The 22,763-nt window shown below is 44.6% G+C and overlaps 1 protein-coding gene across 16 annotated transcripts in view; it reads right to left on the minus strand.

The window, feature by feature from the left end:
• The window catches only part of Ccdc30 (coiled-coil domain containing 30), a 93,054-nt gene that overhangs the window by 36,392 nt on the left and 33,899 nt on the right, over positions 1-22,763 (minus strand). For 7 of the 16 annotated variants that reach the window (XR_001784210.2, XR_867894.3, XM_011240615.3 and 4 more), the window contains exons 6-9: positions 18,352-18,486; positions 14,743-14,906; positions 8,951-9,158; positions 699-878 (exon numbers count right to left, since the gene is read on the minus strand). Coding sequence is in view for 11 of the 16 variants with exons in the window: in XM_011240615.3 (XP_011238917.1) it covers positions 699-878; positions 8,951-9,158; positions 14,743-14,906; positions 18,352-18,486 (687 nt within the window). In the remaining 5 variants the exon portion in view is untranslated. Of the gene's footprint in view, positions 1-698; positions 9,159-14,742; positions 14,907-18,351; positions 18,487-20,287; positions 20,414-22,375; positions 22,482-22,763 lie in introns of those variants that run through there. The other 9 variants (XM_017320409.2, NM_001270435.1, NM_029286.2 and 6 more) reach the window with 6 other exon arrangements.

A 22,763-nucleotide genomic window follows, 5' to 3' on the forward strand; every position in this document is an offset into this window, starting at 1 on the left:
TCTGGAAGGATACATTATTTATAATGGTGCCTTGTTCTGAACGTTTGTGTTTCAAAAAACAACTGTGAAACATCTGTGACACCTTTCCCCCTCCCCCCTTATGAATACATTTACTGGGAAGAAATACACCTGGCTATATGCAACTAATGCAGGGAGACCAGTCACTGAAATTAAATTAAATTAAATGTTAAAACATTTGCAATAAGGGGCTGGAGAGAGGGCTCAGTGGTTTATAGCACTGATCTCTCTAAAGTCCAGTTCTGACTCTAGAGGTCCTGAGTTCAATTCCCAGCAACCACATGGTGGCTCACAACCATGTGTAATGGGATCCGATGCCCTCTTCTGGTGTATCTGAAGACAGCTACATTGTGCTCATATAATAAAATAAATGAATAAATCTTTTTAAAAAATGTTAACTTATAACAGGAAAAAAAAACAAAGAAAACAAACACTTGAGATAAGGATTTCAACAGACTGTGTCACTAAACCCTTTTTTACGGACTGATAGCATCTGCACCCTGCTGGCAGCAGAGAGAGTGAGTGGAAGTGGGGAGTTAATGAATAGTTGGCCTGGCCCATTCCTCCGTGGATCGATTTTGAGGATTTTGAGTAGTAATGCCGGAGAATGGAGACTTGGCTCTCCCAAGCTGCGGCTGAGGGCCGGCAGGAAAGGCTGTGCGGGTGAGAGAGCGAGTTACCTTGATGTTCTCCTCCTGGAGCAAACTGTTATGTTGTTTCAAGTCCAGGCTCCGGCCCCGCTCGTACCGCAGCTCCTTCTCAGCCGAGTTGCACAGGATCTGCAGGCGGCGCAGGTTCTGCCGCAGTTCCCGCAGTTCCCCTTGGTGCTGGCAGCTTGTTTTCTCTCCAGATGTTAGATACTGAGGCAAACATTGTAAGAGAGAAAGGCGCTTGAGAGAGCACCGCCGGCGGTGTGTGGGGATCTGGGGGCTCACGGACGAGGGCTTCCGGAGTTAGTTCCGTCACCTACAACAAACGATGCTTCTACACCGTGCATGGTGGTGCTCCTGTAATCAGAAGCTTCTCTACACTGGCGTGCAAAGGCCAGTGAATCATGGGAACAAAAGCAGCTGTGCGCCGTCAATTAACCTTTCAAATTCTAAAATCAATGAAAGGCAAACAAAATAGAGGATTTTTAAAGTAAAACACTCCCTTTTGAGTCTCAGAACTACAAAATCCTTTAATAACGAAAACCAGGAACCCACATTATTTTCTAGTTTTCTAAAAACAGTTTAAAATTGTTTTATATTTATGGCCTGCATGTATGCCTGTATACCCCTTGTGTGCTTGGTGCCTGTGGAGGCCAAAAAAGTGTCAGGTCCCCTATAACTGGAGATACAGATAGTTGTGGTTGCTGGGAATTAAACCTGGGACTTCTGGAAGAGCAGACAGTGCTCTTAATAGCTGAGCCAACTCTCCAGCCCCACATTTAGTTTTTAAAATTTTATTACATTTGTGTGTGTGCCTGTATGTATGTATTACATTTGTGTGTGTGCCTGTGTGCATGTGTGTTACATTTGTGTGTGTGCCTGTGTGTGTGTGTTACATTTGTGTGTGTGCCTGTGTGTGTGTGTTACATTTGTGTGTGAGCCTGTGTGTGTATATGTGTTACATTTGTGTGTGCCTGTGTGTGTGCCAGTGTGTATATTACATTTGTGTGTGTGCCTGTGTGCATGCATGTGTGCTACATTTGTATGTGTGCCTGTGTGTGCCTGTATAAACATTTGTATGTGTTTGTGTGTGTGCCTGTGTACCAGTGTGTGTATTACATTTGTGTGTGTGCTTGTGTGTGTGTATGTGTGTTACATTTGTGTGTGTGCCTGTGTGTATATATATGTTACATTTGTATGTGTGCCTGTGTGTGTGCCAGTGTGTATATTACATTTGTGTGTGCCTGTGTGCATGTATGTGTTACATTTGTGTGTGTGCCTGTGTGTGTGTGTATATGTGTTACATTTGTGTGTGTGCCTGTGTGTGTGTGTGCCTGTGTGTGTGTGCCAGTGTGTGTATTACATTTGTGTGTGTGCCTGTGTGTGTGTATGTGTGCTACATTTGTGTGTGTGCGCATGTGTATGTATGTGCGTGCGTGTGTGCGTGCGTGTGCACATGTGTATGTATGCATGCCACAGTGTATGTGTGGCAATCAGAGGACAACTCTCAGGAGTTACTGACATTTCACTAGCCCAGCTAAAGAGAATTCATAAAATAAGGATTAAATACCAACCAAGAAGGGCTCTGGGGAGCCAGTTCGCTATTCTTCCTTGGGACAGGGTGAGAGCTGCTTGCTTTCTGGGGGCTGTTAGCGGAGGGAAGCAATCTGGGAAGCAGCAGGATCAAGCTCTAGGTGGGCAGTAGTTCTCAACCTTCCAAAGGCTGTGACCCTTTACTATCTTCCTCATGTGTGTGACCCCAGCTATAAAATCATTTTCACTGCTACTTCCTGTTATTATGCTACTGCTATGACTTGTAATGTAACATCTGTGTTTTCTGATGGTCTTAGGTTAGGGTAACTCTGTGAAAAGGTTGCTCAACTTCCAAGTGGGCCGAGACCCACAGGTTGAGAACTACTGCTCTATAGGCTGTTGACCTGGGTTTAATCACTTCTGCGATGTGGGCAAATACCATCTACCTTGTTCCTAACTAAGGCCTCTGTTTTTCCACAATAAGATGGACAGATTATATTCCTACTCCATTATGTCACTTAATGAACATGGGTAACCGGTTTAGTGCAGTACCCACAGCACAGCAATATACCCAAAATGCTAGAAAAACATTTTAAGCCTACCAAGCTAATTCTGCTTACAACTTGGTTCAAGAACAGTAAAAAAAAGAAACCTCACCTGGACTAGTGTTAACCAGATCATCAGCACCCACAGCTGACATCACAAAATACTTCTGACTGATAAACGCTCATTCTTGCCCGTGTGAGAGGCTACCACGATTCTTTCCCTATTTATAAGCATTCGGAAAGGTCTGGCATCTGGCTTGTCTGTTGTTAAAATTGTACATTTAGTAAGATTAAGCTAGGGGGGCTGGAGAGATGGCTCAGTGTTTAAGAGTCCTGACTGCTCTTCCAAAGGTCCAATTCCCAGCAACCACGTGGTGGCTCACAACCATCTGTAATGGGATCTAATGCCCTCTTCTGGCGTGTCTGAAGACAGCTATAGTGCACTCATATAATAAAATAAATCTTAAAAATAAAAGAAGATGATTAAGCTAATATAGCACCTTACTAGCCTTACTAGATACTACCATCTGGCATCAGGGGTGAAGAACAGCACACACACACACACACAGGGAGAGAGAGAGAGAGAGAGAGAGAGAGAGAGAGAGAGAGAGAGAGAGAGAGAGAGAGAGAGAATGAAATAGTCACCAGTGCACAGAACAGGACAGAAATTGTCCAAACTCTACTCGCTTACCTGCTTCTTTGCCATGCAATCATGGGGCTAGAGAGATGGCTCAATGGTTAAGAGGACCCAGGTTCAATTCCCAGCCTCAACATGGTGTTCACAACTGTCTGTAACTCCAATCCTAGGAGGTCCAACACCCTCTTGTGGCCTCTTCAGGCACTGAGTGTGACTGGTGCACAGTCATGCATGCAGGCAAATACACAAACACACACACTGAAGAAAGACTGTGTGCAACAGCTGACGTGGGAAACAGAGTTCAAATAGAAATAATCAACCTTTCACGAGCTCCACAGATCTTTTTTTTCTCTTTTATGACTAAGAAAGAGGGGTTTTCCTTTCAATACATATTAGTGGCACAACTGGATATTTTGCATACAAGACGAAGGTGGACCCTTTCTTGTAACACACAGTATTTGAAACTGGATCCAAGATTTAATTATAAAGGTAAAAAAATAAAAATAGTCTCAGAAGAAACATGAGAGCAAAGCCTTCTCATGCTCATTTAGATAAGATCATGAGACAAACATTAAAAAAGTGTAAATGGATCTGGGCGTGGTGGTGCACATCTTTAGCCCCAGCCCTCAGGAGGCAGAGTCGGGTGGATCTCTGTGAGTTTGAGGCCGGCCTGGTCTACAAAGCAAGTCCAGGATAGCCAGTATTACACAGAGAAACCCTGTTTCAAAAGACCAAAACAAAACAAAAATCAAAAACAAACAAACAAAAACCCAACCCAACAACAACAACAAAAAACCAAATGGTGCTGGATGTGGTATTGAACACTTAATCCCAACACTCAGGAGGCAGAAGCAGGCAGATCTCTGAGTTCAAGGCTAGCCTGGTCTACAGAGTGAGTCCCAGGACAGGCAGGGCTACACAGAGCAACCAACAAGCAAGCAAACAATTGTAAATGGGGGGCAGTGTCTGGGAGATGTCTCAGAGGTTGAAGCACTTGCTATGCAAGCAAGGTAACCAGAGGTCAGGGCCTGCAAACTCACGGCAAATGCAGGCTGGGTGGATGGAAGTGGCAGTCTGCTTGTAATCCTTTCCTTGGAAGGCAGAGGCAGACGATCCTTTGAACAAGCTGATTAGTTAGAAGAACCCTATCAGCCACCTCTGGGTTTGATTGAGAGACCCTGCCTCAAAGATAAGGTGGAAGACTGATAAAGGATGACACCCAACATCAACCTGCGGCCTCCACGTGTACATGCGGACATGCAGACATAGGTGCCTGTACTCCCAAGGAAGCAAACAAGAATACATACAACACACACACACACACACACACACACACACACACACACGCATGAAAAGAAAAACCTCATAAATGGGTGTTTACATAATAAAAACATATGTGTATCAATGGGCAGTGACAGGAAAATGAAGAGACAGCCCATTGAGGGGCTATAATATTTGGGTATCAAATATCTAATAAGGTATATAATAAATAAGAATAAATAATAAACTTTTACAACTCAACAAGACAAAACAAATATAGTCCAATTAAAACTAGGGAAAGGAGTAAACTAGACATTTCTCTAATGACAATATGTAAGAGACTGTAAAAACATTTTAAAATCCATCATGTCATTATACTCATTAGGAAAATAAAAATCAAAGCCACAATGAAAATATGACAGGGATTAAAATGACTATATTTTAAAAAACAAGACAATAATAGTTTTGGCAAATATGAAAAGGAAAAACTGAGACCATGTACAGTATTTGTATGCCCCAGTGATTTTATTTTGATGCTAATGATGGCATTAGAAACACACCAGGATTTGGAATGGCTGCATGCGTGTGGAGTCCTGGTGCTAGGGAGACTGAGTCAGGAGGCTCTGCTGGTGGGGGCCAGCCAGCTGAGGCTCTAAAGAGACGCTGACTCACAAATAACGACAAACAATAAGCAGCCTCCAGACCCCAAACAAAGCATGAGACGGATAGGATCAAACAGTCAACAACTAATGTTAAATGTGGCCTAGCCATAGAAACGTCATCAGCCTAAAACGAACAGTGAATACTGACACATAGCACCACCTTGAACAAACTTTGAAAACAGTGACACGAAACACATCAGTCATAAAAGGTCTTCTGGTAAATGATTCTAAAGATATTGGGAAGACCCAGAACAGACAAACCCATGATGGACAGAAAGTAGATTAGTGATTGTCTTGAGCAGGGGCAATAAAGGAAATCGGGTGTGATGTAAGTGGGAGTGGCCTAGCTTTAACTGACAGCTTGGTCCTGCCCTGAGGCATTCAAAGCATTCTACCTGAGGGATGGATTGCATGGTGTTGTGTTTTCTAACATCTCCTGCTTTCAGAGATGTTAGATGCTTTTTGTCTGATCTTGCAGCCAAGTAAATTGTGTGTCTGGAGATACTTTAATAATACTATGCGCTTAGCCTGCTGTCCTACTGTGTACTCAGTCTAAGTTTACTCTGCTTTTTTTTTTTTTTTTTTTGGTTTTTTGAGACAGGGTTTTTCTGTATAGCACCAGATATCCTGGAACTCACTTTGTAGACCAGGCTGGCTTCGAACTCAGAAATCTGCCTGTCTCTGCCTCCCGAGTGCTGGGATTAAAGGCGTGTGCCACCATGCCTGGCTTGTTTACTCTGCTTTTAAGAGAACAATATAACCAACCATACTAAGCCTTGGGTTTCCCATGCAATGAATTTTTACAACCTAAGCTAAATGCACAACTTTAAGTTATAAACTCTTCCATACAAATACTGTACGTAGAATAATGTTATGGTGTGTGTGTGTGTGTGTGTGTGGTCTATGTATAAGTTTATGTGTACATGTGTGTGTGCATGCATGTGCATGTCTATGTGTATGCCACATATCTCTCTGGGAGAGACATGAGAGAAACAGCCTTGGAGAACAAGGACGGAGCTCTCGGGCCAAAAGTGAGTTTGCAGCCTTGCCCGGCTGCCAACAGAGACATCAATACATCCCCCCACTATCCAGCACCACCAACTTCATGGACAGAGGGGTGGTGTGGGAGCTAGTGTCAGTTTTAAAGCTGCAGTAAGGTGGGCTTAGATCCTAATCTTGCTTATAGAGGTGCTACAGCTCTCTAGATCCTATTAAGACACCGAGCTTCTCTAATGCATGCACGCATGTCACACAACTCTGGGATAACAAATACGAGCAGGCAGATGATGATAGCTTGGGGTGGTCCCTATGCTTTGCTTGGGTAATCTGAGTGGGCTCCGCGCTCACACATCCTGATACGGAACTTTTCAACTTGGGGTAATCGTCAGCACTCTGTAGTGTCACCTCCACACTGATAGTCTTTTGAGTTTTGAGAAAGTTAGCATCAAGAGGTGGGAAGTGGAGATCTGCTGGACCATGAGCCATCTAGTTGGACCAAACGCATGCACGAGCCCCATCTACCTTATTCATTGCATCCAGGTAATTCATTTTGGTTGAATAAATAAGAACAACTCTTTTTTTTCAATAACTCACGGTCATTAGGGGAAGAAAAATGTACTGAGCCACACTAGAATTTCCTGAGGCCCCAAGAGGCTGTGTGGCTGTAGAACTATTTGCCCTTCCACAAAGTGACTACACGAGAAACTTCCTTAGGATTTTTGCATGTTTTTCAGCCAAACTTGCTTTTTGTCATTGCTGTGGGGGTGTTCTTTGTTTTGTTGTTTGAGAATGTCATGCATCCGCATAATGTGTTTTGATCTACCCACCTGCATTCCTTGCCCTTCAACCTGTCCGCCAGCCTCCCTCCACCTCTTCCCAGTTTGGGGCTTTGGCTTTAGGCATTGACTAACAAGAGCTTCAAACAAATGGGGAAGAAATATTAGACTAGCAAATTAGCCAGGAATCACTTTTTAGACGTTACATGTAGGCAAAATTTTATACTCTTAGCTGAGCATGGTAGCACATACCTGCAATCCCATCAGTCAGGAGTGAGGCCAGCCTGGGCTACATTCTGAATTTTTAGTCCAGTCTGGCTGCAAAGCAATACCCTGACCCCCAAACCAGACAAATCACCACCAACAGAACCCCAAACAACAACGATGACTTTGTAATTGTTAGGTTTCTCTTTTCACATCTTCCCAAGCCAGCTGCTCTGGCCCAGTGTCCAAGAAGTGTGTGGGGGGGTCCCCTAATGACAATGTGAGTTCTTGTTGGGCATTTGAAGTCATGCTCTTCTTTGGGCTTTTGAGCCAAACAAGGTGTGACTCTCCTTACTCTCCTTGTGTGTGTGCTCTAGTATAATATCTCTCTCTCCCCTCTCTCCTCTCTCTCTCTCTCTCTCTCTCTCTCTTTCTCTCTCTCTTCCCTCTATCTCATTCTGCAGCACAAGCTGTCTTTGAACTACTGTGTGGTCCCTCCCTCTTCAGTCTCCCATGGGTTAGACAGGAGACTACGTTTCTGATGCATTTTCTGATCGTTTCGACCCACAGTTTGAGAAGTGCCGGGGTATAGTCACGAGGCATCAAGCCTGGTTATATTTTCATTACTATGGCTTCTTCAACTTTTAAATTCTACTTCCAAATCTGTTTACTTCCTCCTTCTCCCTTCCCATGCTGGATTCCATCCAGGGCATGCTTACATCTCCAGCCCTTGACTTACATTAAAAAAAAAAAAGAAGATATTTTTGGCTGCTTATGGTATCCCATGCCTTTAATCCTAGCACTCTGGAGAGACATGCAGATCTCTGTGATTCAGCCCGGCCTGGATAGAGTTCCAAGACCAGCCAGGATTACACAGTGAAACATTGTCTCAAAATAAATAAATTGATAGATAGTAAAATTAAAGGTCTCTCTCTCTCTCCCTCTTTCTCTCTCTCTCTCACTCACTGTGTGTGTGTGTCTGTCTGAGCATGTGACTTTGGGTACTCTCAGAGAGACCAGAGATGTTAAAACCCCTTTGAGTTACAAGCAGTTGTGGGTTCTGGGCATCGAATTCAGGTTCTCTGTAAGAGCAGAGCTCACTCTGAACTGCTGAGTCAGCTCTCCAGCCCTCCTTTCCCGAAAGTACATTCTTGACCTACTTCTCAACTTTTTTTTTTTTTTTTTTTGAGACAGAGTCACTTACAGCCCTGGCTGGCCTCACTCAACTTCATTATGTAACAAAGGGTGACTCTTGATCCTCCTGCCTCTACCTCTCAAATTCTGGAATAGCAGGAGAACACCTGGCATCTTATCAGCCCTTTAAACTTGGAAGGTGGTTTACTCGCAAATACAATCAATAGTCTTAACTCTCTACAGGCAGAGCTGCAGTAAATAGCAAATAGACAGGGCCTTATTTAAAACAATCTCTCTGAAGCCAATTAAAAAACAAAAACAAACAAACAAACAAACCTTCAATAATAAACTGAATCAGCAGGTTCAGGCTTTGGTTGTAATTTTATTACCGCTCAAGTTGTAACGTTGTATAAGAAACTTTAAGAAGGTTTCAAAAAGAAAAAACAAAAAACCACAACCAAACAAAAAATGATGCTTAAATCCAGGGCTAGTCAGAAGGATGGGCCCCAGAGCGTGTGTCTGCAGCACATACCTTGGTGCTGCTGTCATCTGAACTACCACCACAGCTCTGAGACTGGAGGCTCGCCTCTTCTTCAAGCCTCCCAACTTCCTTGGGCTCCACGGCCAATGGCTGTTCATGGCCTCGCATCTGCTGTGACTCCTGCCTCTCTCTGGGGAAAGTGGCCGCCTTCACTGACTCGTCTGGCGTTTCCTCCTGTTTACTTTCTCCTAATTCAGAACTTGGTACAAATATAACAACAAAAAACTATCAAACAAATATTCTTGTGGCAGGATAGTGACGAAGAAAATCCTACACGGTAGGTGATTCCCCCCCCCCCCGCCCCCGCCGCCCCCAAACTTGAATGGTACGGCAGTGGAATTGTTCTTGTGCATTGTATAGCAATGCCCCCCCCCCCCCAGTCAGGGAGATGACCCATCGTATATTTTCATATACACGTACAGCCCAATAACCAGTTTAAATGACTTTTCTCCTCTCTGGACTTCTATTATGGCACTGGGCAGATTCGGGTCATAAAGATTTCCAAAAGCAGTAGGTACCTCAACGGGAGCTACAGTGGGCTGCAAAGGTTTATGATTGAGAAATAAGGATATCTGAACACGAATCAGGCTGAGTGGTAGTATATAGCTTGGTGAATCATTGACTTGAGCTAAAAAGGGACAACACTAAAAGTGTACACCTGTTTACACCCACAGTAAAGATGAGATCATGGAACACAAAATATTCCACAATGGTTTAACAAATATGTTCTTTAGGGGCCCACAAGATGGCTTGGTGGATGAAGGTGCTTGCTGCCAAGCCTTGATGACCTGAGTTCAATCCTTGGGACTCAGGTGATGAAAGGGAAGAGTCAAGCCCTTTCCTTTGTCCTCCCCTGACCTCTATACAGGTGCTGTGGCATGCTTACATCTTCCACTCTCCAGTAAGTAAATTTTTGTTTTTTAAATAAAAAGCATGCCAGGGAAACCGGATGAGAGGCTGTTGTCTCTATCCATGTAGTAAGTATCAGGGCCGGGAATGAGGATAGGGTCTGGAGAGACTTCAAGGTGTTTCAGACATTCCTCATCTGTCAGATGTGGCGGGTGGGGAAGAATGAGGTGACATCTGGATTTCTGACTGGGCCAAGTGCGTGGATTAATACAGGGTGGACTAGGGTGACAGGGTATGGATAAGGATGGAGACAGGCTTGAGGTGAGGATGCCGACACAGGAGAGCACGGTAGAAACCCAGACACGAGGAAGGGCGGCTCGGGGATGGAGGGGAGGGCTCAGCCTAGACAGAAAAGAGCAAACAGATTGGCTGGAAAGCCAGAGAAAGAGGGGACTCCATGAGAACTTAAGTCACAGAAACAGAAGGAAGGGCACACCTTCAGCCACCAGAGAATGTACAGAAGTGTGTGTGTGCGCGCGCATACACACACACACACACACACACACACACACACTCTGGGGGTGGGGCGTCACTGCATTTTGCTTCTGGTGTCTTTCTTTTTTGGCAGGCTGAGATTGAACCCAGGGCCTTCTGCATGCCAGGCAAGCTTTTTGCCTCTAATCTGCCACTGCACCCTGGTCCCACTTGTATTTCTAGTCCCCCAATCTGAAGATTGTTTGGGGTTCCTTGGAACCCAGCCTTGCATGCTCTACAATCATAGTTGCTATTCACGTTCAAGGAGGAGCTGGCATCACAAACGAAGAGCCATAAAGAGGTTTAGATTCTGAGACTGGAGAGATGGCTCAGCGGTTAAGAGCACTGGCTGCTCTTCCAAAGGACCTGAGTTCAGAACCTAGCTGGCAGCTCAGAGCCATCCTTAACTCCAGTTCCAGGGGATCTGATTCCTCCGTAGGTACTGCATGCATGTGATGCACAGACATGCACGCGGGCAAAACACCCATACACACAAAAACAATTACTTAGAAACTTAAAAACATCTAAAAATGTTTAGATTCTAAAAAATTGTAAACCATGAGCGTAGACTGCCCTGTGGAACTGCAGGTGCTGTTCTATTGAGCTGTAATGTAACCTGTCTCCACTGTAATAAAGTAATTCTTAAGAAAAAGCTCAGGCTGGTGAGATGGCTCAGTGGGTAAGAGCACCCGACTGCTCTTCCAAAGGTCTGGAGTTCAAATCCCAGCGACCACATGGTGGCTCACAACCATCCATAACGAGATCTGACTCCCTCTTCTGGAGTGTCTGAAGACAGCTACAGTGTACTTATGTATAATAATAAATAAATCTTAAAAAAAAAAAAAGAAAAAGCTCAATGTGCGAGAGGTGGTGCTCGTGGTAATTTTATTTAAGACAGCAGCTGACAGAGACAAACGGTTCCGGCTGGGACATGGTTTTGTCATTTCCCCCAAGGGGACCCCCCTGTGCGAACCAGTGAGGCATGTTTGAGATATCCTTCAACCAGCAAGTGTGAAGAGTAGCAGAGGATGACTGCTGATGTCAGCCTTGGGACTTGGCATTCGGGCACACGGGCACACAAACACCCACATGCCAGCACATGCAAAATGCTCTGCTCCCTGGCTGCCAGACTTGCCACAGGATATAATCCCTTCCTGCATGTGCTCCTTCTGCCGGAAGGCCATTGGCAGAGATTTGGGGCCATGCTTCTGAACCCCCAGAACCACGAGCTAAAGAATGCTCTTGAAGAATTCAGCCTCAAGTATTTTGTCAAAGCAAGAGACATGGTCCCCGCATCAGCAAATGAAACAATCAAGCTGGAAGTCAAGTTGCTTTATTTATTTATAATTTGTATTACACTTAAATTTGTGTGTGCGTATGTGTGCACTGTGCATGTGTGACAGAGGACAGCCCGTGGGAGTCAGTTTTGTCCTTCTGTCATAGGTCTTAGAGATCAAACTCGGGCTTGGTGGCAAGCACCCTTACCTCCTGAGCCATCTCACCGATGCTACCTTTATCGTTTTGAGACGGGCATCTTTCACTGAGCCTAGACCTTACCAATTTAGCTAGCTGGGATAGCCCGTGAGTTCTGGGGACACTTCCATCTCCATATGCCAAACCAGTAGGGGAACAGGTGGACAGACACTGGAAATCTGAACTTAGGTCCTCGCGCTTGCTTGGTAAGACCTTCGCTGCCTGAGCCATCTCCCCAGCTACCTCTTACTTTATCTTTAAGCCTCTTCTCATACTCCAGCTACTGACTACTCTAACTTCTTTATCCTGATTATAATCACTAATCCCCAAATCCTGTTTCATTTTTAATATGCTTTGCACATACAAGGCAGAGTGATTTTCCTAAAGCATGAACCAATTGTCTTGCCCAGGCTGCTAAACTCTATAGGAGGTTTTTGGGTTTTTAAAAAAATTTTATTGTGTAAGCTTCTAACTAGGGTTGTGAACACAGCTCAGCTTGTAAAGCCCCATGATTAATCCCAATATGGCAAACAAACACCTCCCTGATATAGGCATTGCATGGACCTACATGTCTAGGATCCTGCCTGCATCTTATCCTCATCGCTCCCCTTCCCTAGAGTAATTCTAAACTATTTCACACAAACATATGCCCCTTGAACATCACATTCTGCCTCTCCCTCCCCATTTCTCTTTGTCTCTGTCTGTCTACCCACTGCCCCGCACTCCCCCCACCCCCATTTGCCCCTTGATAGACTATTGAGCCAGCAGTGCCTTGTTAAACTGTCTTCTTCCATCAGACCACAGAAGACTATAAAGTTAAACCACCCTCTGTCCAGAACACCTGCCCAGTGGACAAATGGCTAATGTTGAATGTGGTTGTGTTCCACATCTGACTGAAGTGGGGCCGTTAGAGATGGGGGAGATGGAAACACGTGGCAGACACACGGAGGGAAGATGCACCGCAATCCTTCCTGTGAAGAGTTTTCCGACTGTCGCATCGCTACTGCCTCTTGCCCTAGGTCAGTGCTTCATCACCTGTGGCTCACGGAGGATTAACTGACCTGCCTGTCACCTTCCATCTCCACCTAAGGAGATGCTACAACAACTTCCCTTGAAACCTGTCACACTATCCCTGGTGTATTCTGGGGTTAGTTTTTCCTGATCCCTCCAGAAAACCTAAACATGGTGATCCTGGCTTTCGGGCTCACTGGCAGAGACACCCGCCATCTCTCCAATATGTCCTTCCCACCCCACCCATCACCCCGCCATCCCTCCAAGATGCCCCTCCCACCATGCATCTCCATTTCCTGGTTGTGAATCTTGGACTCAGAGCTTACTCTGAAGTTAATTTTTTGTTTTGTTTTGTTTTGTTTTGTTTTGTTTTGGTTTGGTTTGGTTTTGGTTTTGGTTTTTTGAGACAGGGTTTCTCTGTATAGCCCTGGCTGTCCTGGAACTCACTCTGTAGACCAGGCTGGCCTCGAACTCAGAAATCCGCCTGCCTCTGCCTCCCAAGTGCTGGGATTAAAGGCCTGCGCCACCATGCCCGGCTGAAGTTAAATTTTTAAGAGAACACAAAAGTCAGGGGCCCCAGTATCTATCTTAGAGCACTGATGCAGAAATAAATTTGGTGACACCAAGACACAGTCTCCACAATTCATGGATAAGGGCGTCTGCGAGATCCCAACTTAAAGCGTTTCTCCCTGGGAGGTAAAGCCCCTAAAACATCCCCCAAGCTTGTTTTCCCTGATCTCTAAAAATACAGCCAGAAAGAAGCTCTTTGTTCTCTATAGCCAGCAAAAAGCCTTTTTGTTTCTGTGCCTTACAGCCAGAGATGCGATGATTGTGGGGAGACCTAGCCAGGTGCTTGCTTGGCTCCCTGTGCCAAGGACATGGAGAGAGATTCCACAGAGAAGAGCTACAGTTCACTCCCCACTCCTCATGCCTTGTAATTTTACCAAGGACACCCACCAGAGAAGAGCTGTAGCCAAACTCTTCCCAACTCCTCCCAACTCTCCTCCCAATCCCTCACTTTTCCTTTAAAAGCCCCCTACTCCCCGAACTCCCCTGCCCTGTGCGGGGAAATGAGTTCGTCCTCAGCTGACAATAAAGCCTCTTGCAGTTTGCATCAGCTGTGGTTTTCTCTCGAGTCATTGGGGTGCCGGCCAGCTCATCCCAGGACTTGAGCTGAGGTCTCCCCAGTTTCGGGGGTCTTACGCGTCCTTTATCTACGGAGCATGGGCATTTACTGTTTCCTTCTCAGTGACCGTTAGGCTTTTGCCCACAGAAAGTAATTTGCTGCTGTTAACTTTTTGTGCCAGATTAGAACAGATCATTTGCCCAAAGTCCCCAAGACTCCTGTAATGGATAATTGTGGTAAAAAAAAATGTGTAAACAAAGTTAGGGAACAAGATTAAACAATCGAGAAGAGAAAATGCCCTGAAAACTCAATGCTCAGATAAAATGTTAAATAAGATCAGCCAAGCAGAAACTCCTTAGAGCACCGCCTTGATTATGTAAAACTGCAGATGTGCACGCCCAGAAGAGAGATGGCTGAGTGTCTCTCCTGGAGGATGGGTTGTTATAATCCAGCTTTACTTCCTACACTTCAACTCAAAGCACATGGTAGCTTTCAAAGGCAAGAGGGGAAGTTTCACATGTAGCTTCAATGCCGTGTCAGGAGAAGGTGCACCCTGTCATCCCCCTGCCCTAAGTGCAGGTGGTACCACAGTCACTGCCCCATCCATGGTCTGTCCTCTTCCCATGTAATCAACATACAACTGTTTAAAAAAAAAGGACAAACTCTAGGAAATGCTTAAAACTATTTTTCCCCCAGATTACATCTCTTGAAAATGAAATGTCAGACTCTTGGGATAATCAGCCAATAAAACCCTCTAGTTACTGTGCTCAGTCAGATCTTCTCAAATTACCAGAGAGCCTGTCTGTCCTCACTGGGGCTCACAGCCTCCACTTCCAAAAGTGGCCCTTTAGACACCAGGTCTTCACAGGCGTTTTCACTCGTCATCAAATTAGCAGTTCTGTCCCCTACAGAGCAATGTTTTAACAGTTCCAGCTCTTGTGCAAGCTTTGAGACCTGTGAAGTGAAGTGAAAAAGCAAATGCTCTATTTTGCAGACTTTTATGTACAACTGTGAAAAGGAGACATTGATTCTACAAGTGCTTAATTACTGCCTGGAGCTATCTAAACTGCTGCCCTATAGGAAGTCTTATTGAGATTTAGTTAAATGCTTTCCGGGTGTCATATAACTTAACCCATGTTTACAGTAGACATAAGGGTGTGTAACTCCATGGTTCAACCAACCAATCAACCAACCAACCAACCAACTAGCCAGCCAGCCAGCCAGCTAACCAACCAACCAACCAACCAACCAACCAAACAAACAAACAACCAACCAACCAACCAACCAAACAAACAAACAAACAAACGGGTAGTCTGGTCTTTTGATGTTGGCATCTCAGATTGCTATTTATAATTCAGTTGTACCTTTAATCAGGAACAAAGAGACAAAACCCCAGTGATCTCTATGATTCCCACACACATCTGTCCCAAGTATTGACTGAGCTTCATTGATTCATAATATATTATTGCCTTGAGAAAATACTAGAATGCTACAAGCACATTGCAGAAGGGAAGTTTCTTCCAGTCTGACCCTGTTTATTTGAAAACACTTGAACTTGTAAAGGTACCTTGGTGTGGTGGTTTGAATAAAAATAGCCCCCATAGGCCCATAGGGAGTGGCACTATAAGGCATGTGGCCTTGTTGGAGGAAGTATGTCACTGGGGGGTGGGCTTTGAGGTCTCAGATGCTCAAGCCAGGTCTAGTAGCTCACTGACTTCCTGCTCTCTTTGGATCAAGATGTAGAACTCTCAGCTCCTTCAGCACCATGCCTGCCTGCCTGCCTGCCTGCCTGCCTGCTGCATGCTTCCCTCCATGACGATAATGGGCTAAACCTCTGAAACTGTAAGCCAGCCTCAATGAGATGTTTTCCTTTATAAGTGTTGATATGGTCATGGCGTCTCTTCATAGCAATAAAACCCTTACGAAGACACTTGTCAACTATAGCAGCCCCAAATGTCAGGCTCAGTGTCTGAGTAGAAGTGAGACTCCGTATAAGCATGCCAGGAGAATCTGTTGCATGCAGGTGTCTGGAGGCATACTGCATTATGGGATCTGGCAATATAGTCACTTTTGTTTGTTTGCTTTCAGAAGATTTGCCATCCTTAAAGGTTACTTGTTTTTTTGTATTATGGAACTAAAGCATATCTCCTTTGAGGAGTAGAGAGGTTGGTTGGGAAACAGTTCTACAAATAGAAGATAGTTCCCATCACAGGACTGAATTAAAACAAACTGTCTGAATGGAGAGTTCCTACAATAACTGTGCTTGATTCCAGGGCCCGTGGGATTCGTCCAAAACTTGGTTTCAATTGACTTTAAGAGATTCCTTTGGTCTCCAAAGACTTTTCCTCTCAAGAGAAACTACAGGGAGCAGTATAAACTACACTCCACATTATCTCTGTCATTTTCCATTGAAGATGGGTCTTGAACTGGCTTTGGAAGACGGAGGCTGTGAGTGGCATATTTGAATGGTAGGGACCATGTGGTAAAAGACAACTGACTCGAGTTGCTCTGTAGAGGGAAGAGGCAACAAAATGAGGAGCTGAAGAAACAGGGGTGCAGGTAGTGGGGGAAAATCTTCAAAGGCATTTTAAAAGTGGATTTGCATTATTTTTGAGTGCAGGAAAAAGATTCCAAGATGCTACTTAGTTTCTGATTTTTACAGTTATTCTGCAAATGCAAGCTTCACACCATGATAATAAATGCCAGTTTTTAAAGAGCAGACAGTAGAGACTGGATTGAGTGCTCTAGCAAATTGAAAGTAACAAACACCAAGCATTTTTTCAGGTCTTCTGGATCCACTACAACCAACAGAGTTGGAATGTCTCTTAAGCAGGTGGAAGCTTTCCTTTTTTTTTTTTTTAATCGATCAATCAGTCAATCAATCAATCAATCAATCAACAGGGTTTCTCTGTGTAACAATCCTAGCTGTCCTGGAACTCACTTTGTAGACCTCATCTCATAGAGATCCAATTATCTCTGCCTTCCAAGTGCTGGGATTAAAGGAGTATACCACCATGCCTTGCTAAATTTTATCTTTTTAAAACTCTGTGTATGTGTGTGTGTGTGCATTGAGTCCAGAAAAGGAAGTTATATCCCCTGTGAGCTGCTCAATGTAAGCCTGGGCTCCGACACCGAAGATTTGTACTTTATCTTGAAGAAAGTTATTCCCATTGGCCCTTCCAGGACCTTCCAGGCATGGGGAAGGGCCAGCTTGCATTTGGTCTTCGTGATAATAGTTCAGTCTAATCACGGACAGAAAGACCACAGGCTGAGAAGCTCCACATAATTTAGCAGCAGTTCAATCAATCACCCAGGGCCCCTGAGCTCCTGCTGTAAATTGATGGCCTGCACGATCACACCTGTTTCTGCTACAAATTTCTGTGACAGGTACATCACAGAACAAGACAAAATGTCTTCAAAATCAGCAGCTTTGGCAAATCCATACAGACAGCTCCCCTTCTGCTGAGCAGGTGGTGCCTTTGAGTCTAGAGCACCTTGTGTTCTGAAGAAAAGCTTGAGGGTTGGTCAAGATGTAAAGGCTCAAAACAAAACCTTTCATGAACAATACTGATGGACAGGAACGGAGCATCCCAGAGAAGCCATCCATGAGACGGTTACCCTTGTGAAGGGAAACTCGACTAACTTTACAGAGGAGAGATATGACAGAGAGCAGCTCAACCAAGCCAAGATTAACACAGCAGCAGGGACACCATAGCTGAAGACTTCCAATAAAATGTGTCAGCAAGGAAAGATGTCATTTCAGTAAGACTCCCGTTAAAGCTGCCAAAGTAAGAAACACTTCTTCAAAAACCTCGCAGACAGATCACTGCTGCAGGCAGATTCAGGGACTTAAAACACATTATGCGACCTTATAGTGTATCTTGGTTTAGAAACGGTTTTGAGTTGTTATTCTCCTCTTCTCGTCATCCCCTCCATCATTAGCCCCTCCCTTCCCCCTCGGTCCTCCTCCTCCTCCTCCCCCTCCCCCTCCTTCTCCTCGCTTTAGCTAAGAAGGAGGACTGCCTGTTCAGCTGCTGATGACCTACCTTACTAACAAGGTCACACAGGCCACAGCTACTTGTAGTCCGTGCCCCACGCATCTCCCTGTCTTCTGGACCTTTCCCTCCCTGCATTCCATGCTGTAACCCATCCTATGGAAGTTCAGTTGGTAGGACGCTGATTTAAGGTTAGACACTAATAGGAGGACCCTGAAGGCCAAGTGCTGGTTGAAGGGGGAATGCTTGCCCTGACTAGTAACCGCGTTATACGTCACTTCATTGTATGCTAGTAAAAAACCTCTGGTTTCTAAATCTGCTACTTAAAAAGTTTCCTTTGATTCTATCTACATACAAGGCATGTTAAATATTGAACACTCAAATAATCAATAATTCAATCTCACCTTGGCTTCTAATTCAGAATTCTCTCTCAGTAGCAGGTTATAAGCTACTAAAAATTGCTCTCTGCCCTCAGCCCTTGGAAGACTCTGAATTTCCTTATAAAGGCACAGGAGTTCTGACTTTGAGTTTTGGAATTCCTGTTTAAGAGATGAAGAAATTTTTGTGATCAAAATTTTTTTAATTTAAAAAAGTGTTTTAAATAAAAAAACAAGATGTAAAAAAAAGAAAATAAATTTTAAAAGATTGATTTTTTTTTTATATGCAAGTACATTGTAGCTGTCTTCAGACACTTCAGAAGAGAGCGTCAGATCTCATTATGGATGGTTGTGAGCCACCATGTGGTTGCTGAGGTTTGAACTCAGGACCTTCGGAAGAGCAGTTGGTGTTCTTAACCACTGAGCCAACTCTCCAGACCTCAATTACTTTTTTTAAAGGAAGAAACGAAGCTATTTTGTAGGATAAATCAAGTCTATTTTCCTGTAAAGGAATAAAATGTCTAAAAAGGGTTCTTGAAATGGTCCTAACAAATTGTTCAATTTTAGACGTTAAGCAAATGCTTCCTTCTTAGCGTTTCCCTTTTGGGCTGGAAAGACTGGGTGTCTACAGTCATTCCTACTTCAAGCAAAGCTTGCATAAACGTAAGATCTTCATCGGCTCCTGCATTAAATGTTTATTTGCCTGGAAAACACAAGGCTGGCAAGATGGCTCAGCGGGTATTCAAGCTTGCCATGCAAACCTGCTGACCTAAATCTGATCCCTGGCATCAGGATAAAGGTGAAAGGACAGAACTAGCTTCAGGGACTGTTGTCTGGCCTCAACACCTGCGCTATGGCAACAAAGTACCTCCCCGACCACAGTACAGATGTGATGAGAATACATGTAACACTGTATCTCACGGCAGTTTTCATAAAACACTGTGCTACTGTGTGGCATAGCTGTAACCTCTGGCACTCTTAGCTCCTTCTGAAAGTGGGGCTGGACAGAACTTAAACAAGGGAGAGCTTGAACTGATGTCCCCAGAAAGCTGTAAAGCTGACTCCCATGTCTGACTTCAGACTTTGCCCGTAACTACAGATCCTGGTGGTGTCCGACAATGTGTGACTGTTCAGTGACTCATGGCCCAGCATTTCCTCAAATCCTGAGTATCTGTTTCTACCCAGTTCATATTTAGCTATATATTTCCCTCATGCTTTCACACAGATCACATAGATACGCAGTGTTTGATGGACAGACGATGAGGGAATGACAGGTGGCAGTACCCGAGAGCCAAGAGGTCACAGGACATTTACTCTAGGAGAGGGGCTATTTGATGTCCTCTGAAAGCCTTGGAGTTAAATGGAAGGTGGGGGTGGCACAGTAAAAAGGCAGCAAGGGGTAGGGGGTACCTAATTCCAACCTAATTAAGGACAGAAGGGTGGGGCCCTAGCCTTCCCAGCCTCCAGGACTGTAAGGAAGTCGATTTCCATTGTTTAAGCCACCCCGCCAATGGTATTGAATTAGAGTGCCTCAGGCTAAGTTATATTTTTATTGTGTGATGTGGCCCATGCATGAGAGTGTAGTATGGGTGTGCGGAGCAGGGCACTGCATGTCTTCCTCTGTGGCTCTGTCTGTTCTTTTGAGATGGGGTCTCTCGCTGAATGAATGGGAAGCTGTGGTTTCTGCTGGGCTGTCTGGCCAGTGAGCTCTTTTGATCTTGTCTCAGTCCCTTGGTGCTCAGTCCCTTGGTGCTCAGTCCCTTGTCTGACCCGCTGAGACACACCTAACTTTTCATGTGATGCCGGGCATCCAATCTCAGGTCCTTACACTTACATAGCAAGCGGTCTTACCCACTGAGCTGTCTCCCCAAGGCCACAATGTGTCTCAAAATAGAAACAAATGATCATGTCAAACCCCTGAACTGGAAAACCAGGAAGAAACCAGCACCCAGGAGTGTGATACCTCACTATTCACTTGCAAGGACTTCTGAATAGCAGTGAAAGCTGACGTCAGGTGCTGTCTCTTCTCCCTCTCTTCTGACAAGTCACTCTCCAACACTTTAATATTTTCTTGGCCCATTTTCAATATCTGTAAAAGTCATTTCCCATGATTCACTTTGTTAACTATTGTATAATAGGCACTATTACCTGTAAAATTTAATAGTAACCTCCAGCTTAACTTAATGATAGAGTCATATGGGATATGGAAGCTTAGGAAAACCAGTTCCCAGGGCACATTTTTCCCTCCAGGTTGGTAGATGTAACTGCCAACATGTAGTGAGCCTTGTCCTGCCTGCGGCATAGCCACCGTGGTAGGCATAATATGTGGTTGTGAAGATACGTTAATAGCGTACTAAATATATTTAAATTGTATTATTTGTTTAGTGGGAGGGAGAACACACACATCACTCTATCTCTGTCTCTGTCTCTGTCTCTCTCTGTCTCTCTCTGTCTCTCTCTCTCTGTGTGTGTGTGTGTGTGTGGTGTACAGTCAGAGGACAGTTTGTAGGAGTTAGTTTTTGCCTCCACCATGTAGGTTCCAGGAGTCAAACTCGGGTTGTCAGGCTTGCCATCTTACCCTCTAACCCAGTGGTCCTCAACCTGTGAGTCGACCCCTTCGGGTCTTGAATGACTCTTTCACAGGGGTCGCCTAAGACCATCCTGCCTATCAGAGGTTTACATGACCATTCATAACAGTAGCAAAATTACAGATATGAAGTAGCAACAAAAATAATTTTATGTTTATGGTCACTACAACCCGAGGAACTGTATTAAAGGGTCGTGGCGTTAGGAAGGTTGAGAACCGTTGCTCTAGCCATTTCCCCAGGCCCCAGATGCAAGGTATTGATGGAATCTTCCCAAATGAAATGCTGATGGTAGTTGGGGTAATGGCCACCATTTACCAAGGGTCTGTCCTGCACCAGACACTATGGTGAAGACTTTACATGAATGAGCTCACACTGTTTCTGAAGGACCACTATGGGGTAGGAGTGTAACTGTTATCACAGTATCCCCTCAGCGGGAGATGAGTGACTCTCAGATGTTATTTCCCAAGGAGACAGTTATTGCTGACTTTTACGTCCACATCTCCCTAACAAGTGTTGTGGGTGGCTTGAATATGCATGGCCCAGGGGGTGGCACTACTAGGAGGCATGGACCTGTTGGAGTATATGTGTCACTGTGGGAGTGGGCTTTAAGACCCTCATCCTAGCTGCCTGGAAGTCAGTATTCTGCTAGTAACCTCCAGATGAAGATGGAGAACTCTCAGCTCCTCCTGCACCATGCCTGCCTTGCTTCTGCCTTGATAATGGACTGAACCTTTGAACCTGTAAGTCAGCCCCAATTAAAATGTTGTCCTTATCAGAGTCACCTTGGTCATGGTGTCTGTTCACAGCAGTAAAACCCTAACTAAGACACGTGCTTACTTTAAATATCCATTCTGTACAGCCACATCCATGTACATTTTTTAGTTGTGTGATAAAACCTGCTAGAGAGTCCACCTAAAACTATTATGTGCCTTAGTGAATATAGAGTGATCATCATGCAATGCTCTGTGGAGAGAAATGACTACCAAGAGTGAGCACACCTGGTCGGGCAGAGCCACACTGCCTGTTTTATCACCAGTGGTGTAAGAGCTGGTCATGTCATTATTCTTAGCCTCAGTTTCCCCAGATGAAAATCAGGGACAGTGGTGGACATAAATAGAATGCTCAGAGACAATACGCTATATTGTTCTAAACCCGTCTAAATGAAGCCATAAGCTTAGTCATCCTCATGGTTTCCACAAGCCTTGCCCACTTCTCCAGGGTGGCTTTCTGCAAACTTCTCATTACGGCGAGCTGGAGAAGGGCCATTCCCAGAGGTGCACTTTCTCCCCCTGCCTGTCTTCAGTATTCCGAGCATTCTTATGTGGTTTGCCTCACACGTATCAGGGAATGTGGCTGAAGAATTATCTTTTCAAGCTGGATGTGGGAGGCAGGAGCAGGAGGGTAGCTTGGCTGGCTGAAACCTATCTTAGAGCAAAGTCTCATCTTTTATTTTCATTTCTTACCTCATTAAAATATTGTACTTTAATTGTCTCTTGGTCTTTCATTCTGCTGTCTCTTCAGTCCTCCTGGTTTAATGGTTAATGATAACTCGGGCTCTAAGATGGAAATCTCAATCCACATAAGTCACCAGTTAAAAAACCATACAAGTGCGACTAAAATATATGCAAAATAAGCTATGCTTGTTTAAATTAATTTACAAAATGATCTCTCTCTCTCTCTCTCTCTCTCTCTCTCTCTCTGTGTGTGTGTGTATGTGTGTATACACAGTATATGTGGCCACACTTGTAATGTCTCCCATGTGGAGGACAGAGGACAACTTTTGTGGAGTCTTTTTTCTCCCTCTCCTTTTATGTGGTTCCGAGGATTGAACTCAGGTCTCCAAGCTTGTAT

This window comes from Mus musculus, chromosome 4, assembly GCF_000001635.26.
Source record: "Mus musculus strain C57BL/6J chromosome 4, GRCm38.p6 C57BL/6J".
Lineage (NCBI taxonomy): Eukaryota > Metazoa > Chordata > Mammalia > Rodentia > Muridae > Mus > Mus musculus.